Raw genomic sequence first — 21,445 nt, 5'->3', positions numbered from 1 at the left:
GGCAAATTAAGCACAGCACTCATAATATTATAAAGAAGACCATTCATAAAAAACATGTCAAATCATTGGCCATATTCAGTCCATATGGAGAAATGCAATTCACTGGAAGAGGGTTGGTGGTGTCTGAATGTCCTTCTGATATTTTTGTATAATATTTTCTTTTGTTAGTGGTCCCAGGTCTGATGAAGACTGGAAAGAAACAAGTACTTGATCGATTGGCTTGTCACCACACTATTTTGGGACTTGAATATACATGTTTTGGACATTTGGACTGATTTCTATATATTTCTTAGTAAATTGGTCACTAGCTTGCATTTTTTGTTGTGTAATCCATTATAGTGACCTCTCTCAAATTGTATTCTATCCCAACTGGGGACTGGCAACCCTAGCAAAGCTCTTCTTGATTAAGGCCATTTGTAAAGGCCTCAACTGATCGCAAATGAGGGTTTCCTGTTGAGCACATGATGGCTTTTGAATATGTTACTGATATTATTTCTCTAAAAATTCTTATTAGAGCCCAGCCATCTGGTGCCTGAGGGGCAGCTCTAGAAAAAGCAGCTTGGTATTATGAAGGTTCAGTAAAGGCTTTTATTAGGGGAGCAAATATTTGGTTGCCTGCATCTCATGCTGTTCACCATTATGCCTGGCCCAACTGGAGTTTGTTGGCTTCCCACAAACCAGGATTCTAAACTCTGGGATTCTTTTTCTTTGGCAATTTACCAGCTTTTGGGTGATTGAGGCAGTTTAATTGGGACAACTTTTGGAAGTTATGGTTAAGCCCAGATCTCAGAATTTGAATCTGATGCTCTTTGATTTGGCTATTTGTAATCCCCCCCCCCTTTGTTACCCATTGAGCATTTGAGATCAGATGAATTATGTATTTAAATTATTTTCAAACTGCAAATGAAAAAAATTACATGAATGGACAAAGCTGCCTTATACTGAATCAGTCTATTGAGATATCTAGCTCAGTATTGGGCTTGCCAACTCCAGATTGGGAAATTTCTGCAGATTTGGGGGTAGAGCCTGGGTAGGGCAGGGTTTCAGGCGGGGAGGGGCCTCAGCATGGTACAATGCCATAAAGTCCACCCTCAAAAGCTTCTATTTCCTCCAAGAAACCTGATCTCTGAAGTCTGGAGACCAGTGTTAATTCCAGGAGATCTCCAAAGTCTACCAGGAGGTTGGCAACCATACTTAGTATCATCTGCTCTTAATTGGAAGTGGCTCTCTGGAGCTTGGGCAGAGGTTTTTCAAAGCATTTGCTACCTGAGATCCTATATGTAGAAGTGCTGGGGACTGAACCTGGGGTTTTCTTTAATGAAAGCACTTGCTCTGTTGTGGGGATGTGGCCCCCCTTGTCTACTTACGCTGGAGTGAGACCTCAAGATGGTGGGGTACTTCCCCATAGTCCATATTGTTCAGGCACTTCCAAGTGATATTCAGATATTCTGCTTGCATAAATTGTTGTTGTTGTTTTAGCATTTGCGTGTGTGCTTGCATGTCTGGAAGTCATGGTGACTTCTGGTGATCTCTAGTGGAGCTTGGACATTCAGAGAGGTGGCTAGGCAGCCTGCCTCTGTGCCATGACCCTGGTATTCCTGGTCTCCAGGGTTGTTGGGTTTTTTAGCAGGAATGCACAGGAATGCAGTTCCAGCTGGCTTGGTGTCAGGGGGTGGGGTCTAATATGCAAATGAGTTTCTACTGGGCTTTTTCTACCAAAAAAAAAAAAACCTGGAGGTCTCCCTTCCGAGTACTTGCCAGGGTCGGTCCTGCTTAACTTCCAGGATCTGACAAGATCAGGCTTGCCTGGGCTTTCCAGGTCAGGGCACATAAATTGTTCTTTATGATTAATCCAATGTTTCCCAATGTTACAATATAGGGGATTCTATGACTCCATTCTCTTTGCATAGGACAGCCTCTGCTGCGAAGTACATTTTCTCTGCTGCTAGCTCTTCCCTATGTCAGTATTTTTCAGTGAGCTCTCACATGGGTAGAAGTACTAGCAGTGGAAGAAGTGCGTTCCACAGCAGAGGCTGTCCAGCATGCACAGAATACAGTCATAGGATCCAAGCCTTGGCTGGATTCTCCTTCTGCACTTGGCTCCACTCCGATTGCCTCCATGGAATTACCATTCACTTCTGCTTCTGTAAACTGAGAGAAGCCATGTGTATTATGTCCTTGGTTGTAAATTTGAAAAAAAGAAGAAGAGAGAATTGCATTTGAATACATCTGTCTCCCCACTGGCCAGAGCTGCACAGAAATTGGGGTTTTTTTCAGTCCATTGCTTGAACAGTCCATATTAAGGAAAGATTTGTGAATTGACAGAGGGCATTAACAATCTTCTCCTTGTCACACAGTGTATTTTTCAACATATTTCTTCAAGGAAGTATATCTTTTTCATTGCATAAGAACTCAAAGAAAAACAGCTTTGGGGTCAGTCCAGGAAGTGTTCAGCATATCACTATGTATTGAACATATGAATCAGCTTCCATCGAGCCAGACCACGGGTTCATTTTGCACAGTACTCTTAACTCCAGCAATCCAAGCTCTTGGGTAGAAGATTTTCCCAGCCCTACTGCCTGAGATCCCTTTTTAAGCTGGGCATTCCAGATATCAAATCTGGGGGGCCATGGTATGCCCTGTGCCATTTTTGAGTTCTGGAGAAGTCAGAAAGCTCATATAATTTTGATTGGTCTTGATAAACAGGATGACGTGCCTTTTGTTTTTGGGTTTTTCTTGGGAACCAGCACAGCTACACGGAATTTCTGTTGATTTATTAGCTATTTATTTTTAAAGTTTTCTTCTCATGCCACAACTGGAGGGTTCTTGGGGGTGGCATCAGATCCAAGTGGCAAGCAATCAATAAAACGTAAATAAAACAGAACAAGCACTGACCTAAGGCCAGCCCCTAAAGGATAAGACTTTTGTACCAATGTCCCCTCTAAGCTGTAGAGTCTTGTGAGCAAAAACTCTACTTTGTGAGCTGCTGGTATTAAAGTTATGAGCTACTGCATAAATTATTGTGCTCTGGGACCATTTTTCCTGAGCTAAGACAAAAAGGTGTGAGCTGGAGGCTAAAAATCTGTGAGCTAGCTCACACTAACTCAGCTTAGAGGGAACACTTTCTGTAGCCTTTCATACAGTTATGGCTACTTTGACCTCATGTCTGGGCTTGAAACAAGAAGCCTTTGCAGAAACATCTAAATAAATATTACTGTAGAAAAAATCTCATTCGTTACTGTGTGCTTATGGCAGCTCATTGCAATTCTGTTTTTCAGATATATTACAGAGTTGTCAGAGACATTGAACCTGGAGAAGAACTCCTTCTGTTCATGAAGACGGAAGACTATTCACATGAAACAATGGCACCAGACATTCATGGTCAGCAGTTTCTTATGGCACTTACCAAATTTTATACCAGAACTTCCCTAATAATAAATGCTTAGGAGAAGCATATCTTCTTGCATTCATGGAAACCCTATTGAGAATGACAACCAATTTGCTTTACAGAGGAGCGTCAGTATCGGTGTGAAGACTGTGACCAGCTGTTTGAGTCCAAGGCACAACTGGTGGACCATCAGAAATTCCCATGCAGCACACCTCACTCAGCATTTTCCATGGTGGAAGAGGAATTTCAGCCAAAGCTTGACAAGGAGAATGACCTCCATGATATGCAAGATATCCAAGAGTGCAAGGAGTGTGATCAGGTGTTCTCGGATGTACAAAGGTAGGAATTGGGCATTTTAAAATGAAAGCAACTATGCAGAGATGGTCAGATTTGGGAATATCAACAGCCTCCTTTTTATATTGATTCATCTATCTCAGTATCATCCATTCAGATTCAGGTAGCAAAGGGCAAGATTCAAGTCCACTGTCCAGAAGCACCTTAAAGAACAAGATTTTTCAAGGGTACAAGCTTTCAAGAGGCAATTTTTTGTCAGCTTTGACTCTAGAAATCTGGAAGATTTTGATGCCCTTTAAGGTGCTACTAATGTCAAATCTTGCTTTTCTAAAGCAGACCATCATGGCTGCCCAACCGCCCACCATCTTGAGGTAGAGAAAGTTCTTTCCCAGCACCTGCTACCTGAGAATCTTTAACTGGCAATGCCAGAGACTGAACCTGAGAGCTTCTGCACTCAAAACGTAGGTTCTACCCCTGAGCCTTGGCCGCTCCCTGCTAGCAAGCAGAGTAGAATTTCCATTGGCTGGCAAGAGGATATATGACAAATCAAATACATTTTGTCTAATGCATAGATAGATAGATAGATAGATAGATAGATAGATAGATAGATAGATAGATGTTAGCAAAGTTCACTTTTCTGAGTAGAAATTTTGGTACAGAATTATATGAACCTGTAAAAAAATTAGAATACATAGCAGACCTCTTCAATTTGTGTTCTTTTGGAAGAAACTGTAGGGTCATGATCTGGTCCCTAACATGGAAGTACGCACTCTTCACAGAATGATAAACTTGTGTCACGTCCCCCTCCCCACACCCTGTGGCCGTACATAAAAGGGGTTAGCTCATGAAGCTAACAAAACCTTATTAACAAAATCATTTAGTACAAGGCCAAGTATTCCCGTATGTATACACATAGGCTGGAAAAAAAGGGGGGGGGGGACAATTTCTTGGATGCATCTTGAAAACAATCCTGTGAAAAGTCAAGCCCCACCCTTCCTTGTTAGAATCGTGGGAACTGGGACACAATGCTGGGAATTAGGACATTAAGATGCTTCTCTTATATTCAAATGTAGCACTCATAAAAAGCATGAATCTTAAGGGGAGGGGTGCATAAAGATTATTGTGGCTGTCAGCCCCATCGTGCCTGCCTCCATACATAGAAAGCTCCTTTGTGGGTAAAACTGACAAATTATATGCAGAACATATCAGATTTCATCTATACAACCCATATGTTTACTTCTTGTCCACCATAAATACTGAGAACAAAGTCATGATACTACATGCATTGATTGTATATAGTTTTAGAATATCTGGTATCAAAACCTTAGCTCTTTAGTTGACAACAGTATAACAAAGGATCTCCGAAAGACAGCCTAGGTACTACATGTGTGTCTCCTTGCTTGCCTAGCTGATAGTTTAAGCACATCAGCCAAAGCCCAAAAAATTTTTTTTCTTAGAAATTATCCTTTTTAATGTACCTTATCCAGCCCTGTCCCATCAACTCTGAGAGAAACTGACCATGTGACACTTCTGTAGGTCAACTGATCACCTGCCTGAGTCCTATGGCACTTCAGTAGGTCAGCCATCCACAGGGCTACAACACAACTGAAAAAGAGTCCATAAATAGTCTAGGGGTGACAGTGGTGGGCAGAGTCAGGACTGGTTTCCACATTTAGCCATGATCCTTATCTAAAATCAGGGCTTTTTTTGAGCAGGAGTGAACAGGAAGACAGTTCTGTCTGGCTTGGCATCAGGCGGTATGGCCTAATATGCAAATGAGTTGTGCAAGAAAAACACAACCTTGGAGGGAAGATGTCTGGACTTTACACAATAGATGGACAAGAGTTGTACTTTTCTCGACCTGAAAACTCATCTTTTGAGAAGACCTTAAAGGGTCATTAAAGGCTTGAAGCAAACTCCAGGGGTGGGGGGGGGGGGAGGGTGGAATCCCATGAAGAGAAATTATAAATTACTTTGCTGGTGTGAGTGAGAGAAGCGGGAAATTATCCCCGAGGCAGCCCAGCTGAAAAACATTTAAATTATTTAAAAGCTGGTACATGACAGGAACAGTTGAAGGCAGAAGAGATTGCTAGCATATATACACGCTTGTGAGCATATGTAATTAATAGGAACCCCTCCCTCCAAAAAAAGAAAGTACTACTTTACATCTGCGTTGGGGAATAATAGTGAAACCAACAGTAAATTTGACGTTAAATATTATGAAAGGAAACAACAGTCATATTAACTTAAGATGAGAAACATGACAAATTTAGTAGTGGCAGATCAGAGTCTTTGAAGAGATTCAAAAGAAATCTCAGTCTCTTGGCTTTTATAGAATGAAAAGCAGTCAATAGATAGAACATCCATTGGGGAGGGGCTGTGACTCAGTGATAGAGCATCTGCTTAGCATGCAGAAGATCCCAGGTTCAAGCCCTGGCATCCCCAGTTAAAAGGACCGGGCAGTAGGTGATGTGAAAGACGTCTGCCTGAAACCTTGGAGAGCCACTGCCAGTCTTAGACAGTACTGACCTTGATGGACCAAAAGTCTGATTCAGTGTAAGGCAGCTTCATGTGTGTAACATTGCTAAAACTGACAATATCCCATTCGATTGGTACATGCTGGAATGAAGAAGATACCAAGTGAAAGCATCTTCTTTTGAATATTATAGAAAAGATGCATTGGCTATGTTTACAAAGGGTACATACCTAAAGGCATTCTCTCTCTCTCCTCCCCCCCCCCCCCAAATGAGAACTGCTTTTTACAGCTATTTTTTCTGAGAGCAGGAAGTCTTTGGATCCAACCCAATAGCAATAAAACAAACTAAAGAGCTGCAGGTATTAAAGAACTAGCAGCAGATAAACAAGGATACAAGAGTTACCCCTGATTTTAAAAAACAACACATAGTCATTAAATGTCCACGGTGGACTTGTTTTGAACATTTTTGAGAACACCAGAAAAATGTAAATTAAAAAAAAAACCCTTTCCTTAGCTATCCAGCTTTTAGAGACTACACACAATAAAAGGAATGTTTGCATAAAGAATGTTGATTTAATTCTAATCTACCTCCTCTCTAATTTAAGGAAGAAATGAATTGTGGCAAAAGTATTATTTTTCAAATAATTAGGTTGTTTCATTATATAAAATAATTTCTTGCTAGATCCTTGGAATTTTTGGCCTTTCTTGTGACTCTTTTGAACATTCTAGTGCATCTCCTATATTATAATCTGTGGGGGGGGGAATCAGTAAGAGGTATGCATTTTCAGATATGTGTACATTGTTATTCAGTAAAGATAAATTTAAAACAATGTTCATTCCTAGGATTTGTATAATTAAATATTCTATTTATTTTACAATGACTGTGACTCTGAGTTAATAACATCTGTCTTCCTCACCTCTTTATTTTTAGAGAATAGCAGGAGAAATCTCTGATATTCCTATAACCTTTAATGTATCTTTACAGCTTAGAAAAGCACATGCTATCCCACACCGAAGAAAGGGAGTACAAGTGCGACCAGTGCCCCAAAGCCTTTAACTGGAAATCCAACTTGATACGCCACCAGATGTCACATGACAGTGGGAAGCACTATGAATGTGAAAACTGTGCCAAGGTACAGTGAATTTGTAGGGTGCCTGGGATTTTTCCATTACATGTTTCATGAGGTCCGGGATTAAATTCAGCACAGACTTTAACACCAAAGGGCATGATCAGCATCCTTGTGATGGATTAATTACTGGGCTGTACCACTTCATACCAAACATTTGTTGTTGTTTTTGCCATCGAGTCACCACTGAGTTATGGTAACCCAATATAGTTTTCAAGGCAAGTGAGGCAGTTTGCCATTGCCTGCCCCCACGTCACAACCTTGGTGGTCTCCCATCCAAATACTAGCCAAATGCTACCCTGCTTAGCTTCCAAGATCTCCCAAGATAAGGCTAGCCTGGTCTATCCAGGTCAGGGCTGGTAGAGGACTGAATATAAAGGTAGAGAACTGAATATTTGCATACAATGACATCTAATATATACTGAACACCATCTGAAATGAAACAATATCAACTGATATTAGCACCAGACTGTTTTAACTGTTTAATTTTTAATTTATGATGTAAGTAATGTGAGTGAATTGTTTTGATTTTACTGGTTGTGAGCCGCCCTGAGCCTGCTTCAGTGAGGAGGAGGGGCTATAAATCCAATAAACCTTAAATCTTACCCTTTTACACACACACAAACACAAAAATAGTTCTGAATAGTTGGGGGAGGGATGGTGGCTCAGTGGTAGAGCATCTGCTTGGGAAGTAGAAGGTCCCAGGTTCAATCCCTGGCATCTCCAAAAAAGGGTCCAGACAAATAGGTGTGAAAAAACCTCAGCTTGAGACCCTGGAAAGCCGCTGCAAGTCTGAGAAGATAATACTGACTTTAATGGACCAAAGGTCTGATTCAGTATAAGGCAGCTTCATATGTTCATATAAACTAGATATTCAAGAAAATTATAGAGCCTTCTCCATGACATGCATCTTTGAAATGTGCAGGGAGATTTTTTTTTTAATGTATAAAAGCACTGACGAGTAAGACTACACTTCCTGCTGCCTGAGGTGGTACAGTCCAGCAACAGGTACATCACGGGGGGTTTTGATAGTGGTCCTCGGTTCTCAGAGTTTAGGAGAATGGTAGACTGTGTACTTTTGCATGTATAAGAATACGCAGATGCAACAGAATCTCTGTTTGAGATCTGGGAGAGCTAGGTTGAAAAAACATTAGTGACTGGATTAAGGATTAGTTCTCACCTGACGTAAGAGAATTGTTGATATGCCACAGGAAATGTCACAGTACAAATGCCAAAACTAGTGTCATAGGGCTTCTTGAGGCATAACATCACAGCATTTTATACTACAGAACTGAAACTGCGACATGTTTATGAGATTATTTCAGGGTCATAACTGAAGCATAATTGTGTGTGTGTGTGTGGGGGGGGGGAGATTGACCATTTGTAGGAGATTATATCAGAACATCTTGGGAGATACTGTTTATTTTGGTAGCATTTTGCTATTTGACATAGCTTTAGATAATGCATGTACAATTTTCCCACTGAGACTGATTCCATAAATGTTAACAAAACCCTTGAAATTAGAGATGAGGTGGGGAAAATCCCTAGCGATCATATTGTCATGACCCAAGATGGCTTCCATTTTGTTTTATGCCCAAGGCAGCTGCAGCAATCCAGAGATGGGAATGACTGTGCATACACACACACACATCTATAACAGGACAAGTATGAGCTGTGAGTAAACAGTGTAGATAGGAACTTCTAAGTATTAACTGTGCAGAGTTATAACTGTTACAAGTATTAACTGTTACAAGAGGTTCCCAGCGCCTTACTTCTGTGAATTAAGTTTCTGGGTTTGTTTGATTGGTATTCATGACACTTAAATGGACCTGACATTGCTTCCACTTAAAGTCAAAGGAGGTGGAAAACCTTTTGTCCTTTCTCCCAGTTTTGCCCATTTTAGGACCTGTACAATCCTATGAAATTGCTGTTTCCCCCCTCGCCCCTGTTGTTTGCATCAAAGTTTCTTGTTTAATCAGTACTCATTTCCTAGCAGGTTTTCACGGACCCCAGCAACCTCCAGAGGCATATACGTTCGCAGCACGTCGGGGCTCGTGCACACGCTTGTCCAGAGTGTGGCAAAACATTTGCTACTTCTTCAGGCCTCAAACAGCACAAACATATCCACAGCAGTGTCAAGCCTTTTATATGTAAGTCTCATGCTTCTGTGTCCTTTCTGTTTCCAAGCAAGAAGCATTCACACTCAGATAAGCATGCTCATCTGGCCCGTAGCCATGAGGGGGCCTGTGGGGGCCCTGCCCCCAGCTTTGGGCCAGAGGCCCCTGGGTGCTGCTGCAGCAGCTGTAGGGCCACGGCGGTCCTTTCCTAGCCCACCGTGTCCTTCCCCACTCTCCTTCCCCACAACTGAAATTGTGGGGGAAGGGCAGTGCTGCAGCTGCCAGCCTTTTGTGCTATTTAAAGGGCCCGTCGATCAGTTTCACTGCCCTTCCTGCTCAATATGTGTCACAGGGGAGGGGGCAGCAGAGGGGAGAGCGGCCCCTTGAAAGCTGCAGCTACTGCTGCTGCTGCCTCCTCCCCCTTCCACTGGGGGGGCCCCCAAAATTTTCTAATCCTGGCTATGGCCCTGATGCTCATGCTGAAAGATTAACTCTTTCATTAAAATTAAAGGGTCTAAAAAGCTGTGGCTGGATGGGGACTTTGGTCAGAAGAACCAGCCGTTGTGTTGGTGCAAGATCCCAAACTATCTACCACCCTGGCAAGCCATTTACTTACTATTATCAACCTCTGTTGTAAGTGGCTTAGCTCAAGAAGCATTGTCTAGGTGTACTTTTGGGCTCTAACCTACAAAAATCATGAACAGTATAATTTCTAGTTTTAACACATTGTCATTGTACTCTGTTTCTTTTCCCCCAAGCAGATATTCACTTTAGTGTTCCCTATAGAAATGTGGAAATGATATAGCTTTATCGTTCTAATATTCTGGGGCCCTTGGCCTGATGGGATTTATTTGTGATCTCCCTGGTGCTTTTCAGGGGGCAGAGTGGGAAGTTAAAATGGCCCAGGAACAAGCCAGGCTGAATAACCCTTGATATGCCATAAACCATTGATGCTGGAACCACTCAGTTCAGAAAGGATTGCTAGTGCAACAGTGACTGTCAACTGTTGCAGACACCACCGGCCAGATCTTAGCTGAACAGACCCTCACCCTGCAGCACTGACAGGGCTTGACTCTACATGCTTCTGGCCCCCAGTCGCCCACAGGAAACTTCCCTCTTAGTTAAATATCCAGTTTGCTCCTTTGTTCTTTGCAGGTGGGCACCTTTAAATAGCTCACAGTTGTGAATGCAGTGGCTGTTCCTGTGTTAAATAACAGCAGAGCAATGGACATGGCCTGTTTGGCTTGAATGACTGGAAGTTTGCTGTCTCACGGGCTGGCTCCAATGTAACCAGGGTTGGGCACTTTGTAAATGAACTTTACCCTGATGTAGATGGCCCAGGCTAGCCTGATCTCATCAGCTCTCCCAAGCTAAGTCGAGTCAGCCCTAGTTAGTACTTGGATGGGAGACCACCAAGAAGTCCAGGGGTGCTGTGCAGAGGCAGCCAATAGCAAAACCACCTCTGCTTATCTCTTGCCTCAGCAGCCTATGAGATCACCATAAGTCAGCTGTGACTTGACAGCGCTTTCCACCACAAGCAAGCCTCAGGATCAGACACTTCCTCCTCTTCTCAGTCATTGCAATGCCCTCCCTCCTCCTCCTGTTTTGAGGCAAACTGTAGTTTGCCTCAAAACATATAATGTCAAACTATGGTTTGTTGCAAAAATCAAGGAATCTGAGCACACAAGGGAGGAGACAGCATGTGAGCTTGTGGCTTGGTCACAGATCAACAAACCATGACATGATATTTTATTGTATTTTACTTTATTTATATCCTGCCTTTCACCAATGGGGGCCCAAAGAGGCTTACATCATTCTCCTCTCCTCCATTTTGTCCTTACAACAACCCTGTGAGGTGGGCTGGACTGAGAGTTGTGTGACTGGCCCTAGGTCACCCAGGAAGCTTCCATGACACAAGTAGGGATTCAAACCTGGATTTCCCAGATCCTGATCCAACATTTTAAACACTACACCATGCTGGCTCTCATATGATTTGAGCCACTATATATATGCATTATACAAAACCTAAGTACATCAAACCTCTTGTCACACATTTCAGTTTTGGGGCCTCATTGTATCTGACCGAAGAGCTGTGACCTCAGAGCGCAAGGTGGCAGACACAGTTCTCTCTTGCCCATGTTATCCTCACAGTAAGCCCATGAGATGCATTAGACTGAGAAAGTGTGACTGGTTCAAAGGTTACCTGGTGAGCTTCACAGAAGTATGGAAGTTAAAACTAAGAAGTCCCGGCTCCTTGCCCTACTCCCTAGCCACGACGCCATAGTGGCTTTCATCACGCATTAACTGCCTTCTGTATAGCAAGAACTTTAAGCATTATGGCATAGAGTTGAGCCTTCACCACAGGAATGTTGTTTTTGGTTCCTGTGCAGGCCAGCTTTTAGAGGAGAGCTCTCTGGTGTTTCTGCTGCATGTTTCATGTCAGAAGCCTCCGGGTATCTGAGGCTCCATGGGCAGTTCTGGAAATACTTTCATAACCTCATTTTATATTGTGTGCTCTGGCAAGTTTCCCCCAGCCCAAGTCTAATTATGCTTTGAACCTTTTGTAAGTTTATTTATTTTTTCTTAATGTAGCCCCAGGAAGAAAAGAAGAGCTACTGGTGGATGTGACTAATAAAATGTAAGAAGATTCCACCAAAATGAGCTTCCCTTTAGCAAACCACTGGAAAAAAACTGGACTCTTTCCAGATCATTGCTAATTTCAAAACAGGGCTCAAAAATGAAGGAAGGACTCTTTATACATAAACACAACCTAAAATCCTTCTTGACCTAATCATAATAGAGTGTTTCATTAGCTGTCCTCCTCCAGAATTAAGGTCATAAAAGTCCTTATCATGTATCATCTTCCATCCTAATTAAATGTCTAGAAATGAATTATATACAGCATTTACGTCTTACACTTCCTGCCAAAGTTTTATCTCCACTGCAGCTTACAATTCCATACTGTAATATCTAAAATATTACCTATAACATTTTAATTGTGTATATATAACATAACAACCTTAAAATATTAATCGAAATCTTAAACCAAGAAGCTAACTGTAGTAGCCTTAGAACAACCTCTACGCAGAAGTAAAAATAACTCAATATTTCACTCCATGAAAACATAGTTATGAAAAGTTGGGGGGAGTTGCTGAGATTAAGCTGCCTTTTTATCCACATCTTGTCTTCAAGCTAGTTAAACTATTAGGTAAAATCAGGGCTTTTTTTTTTCTTAGCAGGAACACACAGGGACACCGTTATGGCTGGCTTGGTGTCAGGGAGTGTGGCCTAATATGCAAATGAGTTCCTGCTAGACTTTTCCTACAAAAAAGCCCTGTGCCAAAAATGGTGACATCAGGGGTGTGGTCCAATATGCAAATGAGCTCCTGCTGGGCTTTTTCTACAAAAAAAAAGCTCTGAGTAAAATAAATTACAGAGGAGAGGAGTCAAATTTCCATCTTCCTCATTATACAAATGAGCTTCTTCTTGTGATTATTGTGTTTATTTTGCCCCTCACATTAAATTTCTTTGCTGGTCATAAAACAGCAGCTGTTGCCTCATCACTTAAACAGGAGCAGCTATACTTCCATTGTGAGATTCCCACTGTGGGATGTTATCATACCAACCACAGAATGGGCTGTGTTGTTGAACTTTTAAATAACTGAAGGAAGAAATCAAAAGAAGAAGCCTGCATCTGGGGGGGGGGGGTGTTTTCCACATGTGTGTGTGTGGGGAGGACTGTGGCTGTCTGAAGTTCATGCAATGTGGGCATGTGCAACTTTTCCTTACCCTTGCAGCATTATGTCATGAAAAATTCTTGATTTTACCCTTTTGTTTAGGTTTTGCAGTTGTGCCCAGTGCCCACCACCATGTGTCAAAATTCTGAAGGCTCAAAAATGTTGGAGACCCCAGGGCTTTTTTTGCAGCAGGAACTCCTTTGCATATTAGGCCACACACCCCTGATGTAGCCAATCCTCCTGGAGCTTACAGTAGGCCCTGTACTAACACTGTAAACTCTTGAAGGATTGGCTACATCAGGGGTGTGTGGCCTAATATGCAAAGAAGTTCCTGTTACAAAAAAAAAAAAAGCCTTGGAGACCCCTAATCTAAAGGATAGTGTGCTTGTTATTTGTTTGTTTATATATTTATTTCAGTGCTATATTTGATTTAAGTGGAGCAAAATTCTTATAAAGTAGTTACTTTACACTCCTATGAACTCGATGTAAAGATAGCTGTTTACACTGACTGGCAGAGCTGGCATGGAATACTCTGTCATTCTGGGAATTAAACAGTTTACCCCACCCAGTTTCTGTGAAGCAGATGAACATTGTCAGTTGAGGAGTAAAATATCACATCAGGGCAAGTCAAGAATGAGAAATAAATCCTGGGGCATAGGGAGGTTAAAGGACTGAAGAGCTAAGATGTAAGATGATTAAAAGATGGGTAGGCAGAATAACAATGGCTCAAAAGTTAATGAATGGGAGTGGAGACTGAACTAAATTTCTTCTACTGATTTGAACCATTCAGACAGTTCTTTGACTACAGATTTCTTGTCAACTAGAATCATCTAAAAATTCCAGCTCTGCTGACCTGCAGCATTCTAAATATTCCTGTTGCTGCCAAAGCTGGATCCTAGGATTGCCTATGACCAGTGTTCCTTCTAAGCTGAGTTAGTGTGAGCTAGCTCACCATTTTTTAGCCTCTGGCTCACACATTTTTGTGTTAGCTCATGAAAAATGCCCCCAAAGCAAACTAATTTATACAGTAGCTCACAACTTTAATGCTAGTAGTTCACAAAGTATAATTTCTGCTCACAAGACTTCACAGCTTAGAGGGAACATTGCCTATGACTTCTCCTGTTGCAATGCAGGATGAAACCTAAATGAGGGCAAGAGAATGAAGAGATGCTTGGGATTTTTCTAAAATGTCCCAAATACCCTTCCCTGGATTGAATTAAAATTCAGTGAATTGAGGCACTCCGAGATTCACTGTGCCCCTTCCCCCTGTCTGCAATATGGAGCTCCTTAAGTGCCCTTTCTTGTGGAAGGGTGGGATGAAAATGAAATAAATATCTGCAGGTCCCCTCTCTCCTTTTTCCCCAACCCCATAGCCATAGTCACCATTAGTATAAATATCCAAAGCCTTAATCCTTCATTAGTATTAACCAAAGTATTGATTAACCCGGTTAGTCTCTGCCCAAATAAATTCTTTTGCAAAAATGAATATTTGAAATGCAAGTGTAAATATTTGTTAAAACGAATATTTAGAATGCAAGTGGAAGGTAGCTTCAGACATTGCACGAACCAACATGAAAAAGGATACACCGTTGGCCCACGTATCTGTTTTTGTAGCATCTCTGGGGAAAATTTTTCCTCTGTTGTGAAACGCTGCCTCCCTGCTGCTTCTGTAATGTATTTATGTCACTCCAAAGGAGTTTGGGTCACTTTTAATCCTTCCCAATTCCGTGTCTTGCCCCTCCTGTTCTGATACCAAGCTAAACAGCATGTTGTGGTTTTCCCTATTATGCAAGTCTTTATATTGAATACAGAAACAGCTCCCAAAGCAATCTCCACTGAAAGGATTTTAAGCTGGCTATGTTGCACAACTAGGCCGTGGAACCCAGGCCAGACACACAGTGTGGAGGTGTGGGGTCAAACAGGAAGCCCATTTAATGGAGAGAGGGGCCGGACTGCAGTTTCATATCAGCCCGTGGGGACTTGTGGTTCAGGCTCTTGAGAACTGATGATCAGCTTCCTGTAGCTTTCGAATTAACTTCTTCACTACACAGGAACATACACTATACATTCATCAAGGGAGCAGTCGAATGAATCTGTGTAAGCCTCCAGTCTCAATAATATATCAACATGATTTTTAATGGCTTAAAAGAATCCCTCTGAGGCCCATGGGCCTGCCCTCGGATTTCTTTATTTATTTGTGCTTAGGCTTATTTAAAGCTAGTGAAGAACATAATTAACAGGACCCTGTTACAAGCATCCTTTTAATGATTTGTGTTTCTCTGCACAATATCAGAGGGCAGTCTTTTAAAAAAAATATTTGTGAAAATAAAATAATTAGTGAACAATAGCTTCCCAGCCATATAGGGACCGTGCATATACTGCAGCTCAAGTTTCATCTTTTAAAAGGAAATTCAGATGCTCTGCCACTCTTTTAAAAATTAAAAGTCATGGGAAAATCCATCTCTGGTTTTTAATTTTTTTTTTTTATTAATTTGTGCAGGCAAAAACCAAAGTGCAACTGTGATTTTTGAAACTCAAGGGGTGATGGACTGAAGGAACAAAAAAAAACCTTAGGACAATTACCAATAATTGCCATGTAATTACAGAACAAAAGAATTTAAGGATCACATGTCAGGCTAGGATTTTGTGAGCGATTGTGGCTGGGGGTAGAGGGTCACCTCGAGCAGAGATATCTGGTTCCCAGCAAAAAGGCCACACACCACGCTGTACCTTCCCCGTCTGTTTATGGCAACTGTCTCTCGTTACAGTATGCTGCCCTAGCTTGGGAGAAAACTCACCAACACCATCTCACCAACACAAAGGTAATTACACACTGCCTGCCTTCATAAAACCTCCAGCTTGCCCAAATAGAAACCACATGCTGGAACAGAAGAGATGGGGGAATGTATTAAAAATACCACTTAACAGTGATTTGTTTAATAAGCAGAAAATATGCAAACCTTTTTTTTTGCACTCTGAGCTAATTTCTTCTTACTGAACAACTGAAGGTTTAAAACATTGTGGGCAGGTTGGTGGTGAAACAGCTCAGGGACCAATAGAAGGTGCTCTGGGTCAAAAATAGTTAACAAAAGTCTAAAGGCCAGGAAATGAGAGCTCTGGTTTGGAAACCTGAAATAGAGGTAAGAATGTAGAATATAGATCCTTATTAGATGTTGGGGGTGGGGGCGGGGATGCCACATTAAATACCTGTTGCTTTAATAGGTCAACCCCTCCATATGCTCTCAGCTTCAAGCAAAAGCTTTCATGGAATTTGCAATAATAATCAAAGAGACTGATAGGGCTGGGGTGGGGTTATGAATACAGGAGCCTGTCTTACAGTCAGGACTTTTTTTGTAGCAGGAACTCCTTTACATATTAGGCCACACCTCCCCGATGTAGCCAATCCTCCTGGAGCTTACAGTGGGTCTTGTACTAAGCGCCCTGTAACCTTTTGAAGGATTGGCTACATCAAGGGTGTGTGACTAATATGATGATGATATTGGATTTATATCCTGCCCTCCACTCCAAATGTCAGAGTCTCAGAGCGGCTCACCATCTCCTTTATCTTTCTCCCCCATAACAGACACCCTGTGAGGTGGGTGAGGCTGACAGAGCTCTCCTAGAAGCTGCCCTTTCAAGGACAGCTATGTAAAAGCTACGACTGACCCAAGGCCATTCCAGCAGCTGTGAGTGGAGGAGTGGGGAATCAAGCCTGGTTCTCCCAGATAAGAGTCCTCACACTTAACCAATACACCAAACTATGCAAAGGAGATCCTGCTACAAAAAAAAAGCCCTGCTTACAGCCAATCAGACCAACAACCCATTTAGCCCAGCATTACCTACTCAAATTGGTAGAGTCATTACAAAGTCTCAGGCAGAGAAAGATCTTCCCAGCCTTGAGATCCTCTTCATTAGAACAGCCAGATTTTTATAACGACTCCCACCCATCCCAGGGTTACCTCCTTCACTATGCTTTGTCTCATGGCACACTTGTGCTAGTCTAGAAATGGAGTTTACTTAACCCTTCACAACAATTCATACTCTGCCATCCATTTCACAATTTTTCTCCAACCTTGCCAAGCTATGAGCCACATGAGTCCTACCTGCCTGCACAACAACATGGGCATTTCTCTTTAAATCTTTTAGTCCAGGCATCTCAGCCCAGCCTAGTCCTGTTTCTGTTTCAGCACCGCAACTGCAGCTCGTGCCTGCGGATCATTCTGCAGACCAGTCAAGAACTTTGCTTTGCTTTAGGCAATTGAATTAATGCCATAAAAATCAATCGCGGGAATGCTTCTGAAAGTTCAGAGGACTGTTGATAGAAGGAGGCTATTTGCATAAAGTGTGCAGCGCATTAGGCACAGAAAGGAAAAAAATGTTCCAAATTCAATTTACTGATCCAACGATTTAACGATGAGATTCCATAGATGTTTCATCTGACTTGAACGTGGCCTCAAATAAAAGGAAAAATCACCACGCTTAGAAGACAAATCCAAACCCATTTGTATTCTCATGTGGGCAAGGTTTTGTTTTTGTTTTTTTTAAAAATTAAGAATTTCTTTAGCCAGAACATTCCTTGTGAATAAAAGATACCATACAGGAACATCAGCCAATATAGGGTGATAACGTCCTTCCTGCATCGTACAGCAATTTGGCTTTTCTCCAGTCCTGCAAATACTGCTCTTCTGTTGTCTGAGAGATACCACACGATCCACACCAGGTGGAATCAGGCCCTTCTCAAACAATGGATGTCTTTGTTGTTGTGATGGGAACAGACAGCTACAAGAGTAAACATTTAAGACATGACAACAAGCAGGCAGGTTTCTCAAGGGTAAGCTTTATAAGAGCAGGAAGGTTAGCACCGGCAGCGGTGCGAGTGGAAGTCAGAGGACGTGATTATAGTTCATGGGAACCAAGAGTGCAGGATGGGATACATTCAATTCAGTTTCCTTTGCGGGCTTAAAATAGATCCATTGTAAATTATGTCAATCTGTCTGAAACCACGAGAATAATTGTTAAGAAGGTCTCAGAATTCACAATGTGCATTGTTGTACGGCTTTGATGTGTGAAGGGCAAGAACCTATGATATAATGCAAGCCGAGCAAAAGTTAAGCTGCCGAAACCAAAGGAAGCTGGGGGTTTTTTAAAAAAAAAATGTAATTGGGTAATATTGCTTAACATTGATTTTGAGGAAACTCTCTAGTTATCAAAGCTAAGCGGAAACCCTGCCAAAGGTTGACACTCACTAGTGTGTTCAGTGCATTGTATGATGGTGCCAGTCGTAGTAATAAGCATAGCAAATGTCTCTCTTGATCACAGCATAGAGAACAGCCCTGCCTTATTTCTCAGAGTGGTTCAGTACTATGTCATGGCTATACTTTGAAATCAGTACTGGGACCCTCCAACTGAGGTGTTTTCTATCCAGACATTATAGAAAAGAGCAGTGAATGAAGTAAATCATGGGGTCATGTTACCAATAAACATAGAAGTGTTTCTTGCATTTTTCCCTCCTCCTCCTTCCTTCTTCAATTTATTCTGTAATCATGGCTTGTTTTAATCAGGGTCTCTACACATCACTATGGCATACGTTCAGGGACATAAGTACCCTGGAGATATGCAAAAGAGTCACATGGGGACCTGAGATTTTTGTGTCATTTCCCAGTCAACAGCAGCAATCATATTCATTATGAGCACCATACTGCTTAAAAAAGAGTCATGATTAGCAGACTGGGGGCTCTTGAATCAAAAAAGGACATATAAGCAGGGGTGGAATTCTAGTAGGAGCTCCTTCGCATATTAGGCCACACACTCCTGATGTAGCCAATCCTCCAAGAGTTTAGGCCCTCTTAGTACATGGCCTACTGTAAGCTCTTGAAGGATTGGCTACATCAGGGGTGTGTGGCCTAATATGCAAAGGAGCTCCTGCTAGAATGCCACCCCTGATCATAAGCATCTCATGTTGGTGCACATGTGCTATGGCTTTTGCAAAGAGGCTGTAAAATATTGTGAACATTAAAACATTTATATGACATTGTTGACTTTTATAGGTAATGACTGTGGGGATTTTCTCATTCTGTTGTCTCATAGCTGATTTGGATTCGGGGAGTGGCTTTCAACAAGTTCTCTGATAATCGTATTTGGCCTTTTCAATTGGCTTCAGTTTTTTAACCAGTGGTTCTAGGAAGTATATCCCAGTGGTGCTTATTTTTGCTTAAACTTGTTTAGGATGGAGCTATTTTCATGTACGGTATAAGATATTTCAGATAACTCTTATTTGAAACAGAGGGGTGGGTTCCAAGGGGGTGGGGGAAGGGGGAAGAGAAAAATGAGCATCAATCCTGAGATCTGTTGTTGTTGTTGTTGTCGTTTACACACAGGTGAGGTCTGCCATAAATCCTATACTCAGTTTTCAAACCTTTGCCGTCATAAGCGTATGCATGCTGATTGCAGAACCCAAATCAAGTGCAAAGACTGTGGACAAATGTTCAGCACTACGTCTTCCTTAAATAAACACAGGAGATTTTGTGAGGGCAAGAACCATTTTGCGGCAGGAGGATTTTTTGGTCAAGGCATATCACTTCCTGGGACCCCAGCTATGGATAAATCTTCCATGGTTAATATGAATCATGCAAATCCGGGCCTTGCTGACTATTTTGGTACCAATAGGCATCCTGCTGGTCTTACCTTTCCAACAGCTCCTGGATTTTCTTTTAGCTTCCCTGGCCTATTTCCTGCAGGCTTGTACCACAGGCCACCTTTGATACCTGCTAGTTCTCCTGTTAAAGGACTTCCAAGCACAGACCAAACAATCAAAAGTCAAAGTCCCCTCATGACACATCCTCAGTCACTGCCAGCTACCCAGGATATTTTGAAGGCACTAAATAAGCACCCACCTAACCTAAGTGACAATAAGCCAGTGGAGCTTCAACCAGAGAGGTCCTCCGAAGAGAGGCCACATGAAAAGATCAGTGACCAATCAGAGAGTAGTGACCTTGATGATGTCAGTACCCCCAGTGGGAGTGACCTGGAGACCACCTCTGGCTCTGATCTGGAAAGTGACATTGAAAGTGATAAAGAGAAATGTAAAGAAAATGGTAAAATGTTCAAAGACAAAGTAAACAGTCTTCAGAATTTGGCTTCCGTAAATAATAAGAAAGAATACAGCAATCATTCCATCTTTTCACCATCTTTAGAGGAGCAAACTGCGGTGTCAGGGGCTGTGAATGATTCTATAAAGGCCATAGCCTCTATTGCTGAAAAATACTTTGGTTCTACAGGACTTGTGGGTCTACAAGACAAAAAAGTTGGAGCCTTACCTTACCCTTCCATGTTTCCCCTCCCATTTTTTCCAGCATTCTCTCAGTCAATGTACCCATTTCCTGATAGAGACTTGAGACCGTTACCTTTGAAAATGGAACCCCAATCGCCGGGAGAAGTAAAGAAGATCATAAAGGGAAACTCTGAGTCTCCCTTTGACCTCACCACTAAACGTAAGGAGGAAAAACCACTTACTCCTGTAACCTCAAAACCAGCAACTCTACCAGTAACCAGCCAGGACCAGCCTCTAGATTTGAGTATGGGCAGCAGGAGTCGAGCCAGTGGTACAAAACAGACTGAGCCTCGGAAAAACCACATCTTTGGAGGGAAGAAGGGAGATGACCTTGAATCGAGGAAGTCATCGGACATATCTTTACAGCATGCAAGGCCTACTCCTTTCTTTATGGATCCCATTTACAGGTAATGCAGGAACTGTGAAAGTCAAATTAGTTCTTTCAGATGTACAGCCAGCCCAACTGGACCATAAAAGGTGGCCTATGATTTTCAGTCATTTATTGTAATACAATTGCACAATACTTGAAATTTGAATTAATGCAGCTCAGGTACTGGAAATTTATAGAACATTTATTCTAATACAAATTAACTCTATATCTTTGAAGCAGTTTTCCCTTCAGAGGAAAAAAAAAAGAGAATGTATTTAAAAATTGGCAGTCAAATTCGGCTTTTGTTTGCAAACTAGGAACGTCGATCTCCACTGCAATCAAAGGTGTTTCACCCAAGAACTCAAAACACGTTGTACCATAGCAACACAATGTGGAACTCAAGGGTAAAAATTCTGCCTTTATTTACAATAGACTAATCTGCTGAATTGTTTTTGGTAACTGGAAGGGCTTGTACCATTCTATGCAGATTGTTAATCTGGTGTCAGAGGTATTTGCATGGGAAAACCTATTTTATTGATGAGATTTGTACATTACCCTTCCTCAAAGACGTTTAGAAAGCCATACATGTTTACTCTTCCCTGTTTC

General features: G+C 41.9%; 1 protein-coding gene across 12 annotated transcripts in view; it reads left to right on the top strand.

Annotated features, from left to right (window-relative positions):
* MECOM (MDS1 and EVI1 complex locus) overlaps positions 1-21,445 on the top strand; it is a 740,730-nt gene that overhangs the window by 680,768 nt on the left and 38,517 nt on the right. For 2 of the 12 annotated variants that reach the window (XM_060242462.1, XM_060242464.1), the window contains exons 4-10: positions 3,279-3,381; positions 3,511-3,727; positions 7,144-7,291; positions 9,279-9,435; positions 15,908-15,961; positions 19,517-20,876; positions 21,157-21,243. In XM_060242462.1, coding sequence (XP_060098445.1) covers positions 3,279-3,381; positions 3,511-3,727; positions 7,144-7,291; positions 9,279-9,435; positions 15,908-15,961; positions 19,517-20,876; positions 21,157-21,243 — 2,126 coding nt within the window. The remainder of the gene's footprint in view (positions 1-3,278; positions 3,382-3,510; positions 3,728-7,143; positions 7,292-9,278; positions 9,436-15,907; positions 15,962-19,516; positions 20,877-21,156; positions 21,244-21,445) is intronic. The other 10 variants (XM_060242469.1, XM_060242467.1, XM_060242473.1 and 7 more) reach the window with 7 other exon arrangements.

The sequence above is a fragment of the Heteronotia binoei genome, chromosome 6 (genome assembly GCF_032191835.1).
Source record: "Heteronotia binoei isolate CCM8104 ecotype False Entrance Well chromosome 6, APGP_CSIRO_Hbin_v1, whole genome shotgun sequence".
Classification (NCBI taxonomy): domain Eukaryota; kingdom Metazoa; phylum Chordata; class Lepidosauria; order Squamata; family Gekkonidae; genus Heteronotia; species Heteronotia binoei.
This window is presented reverse-complemented; position numbering and strand designations above follow the sequence as displayed.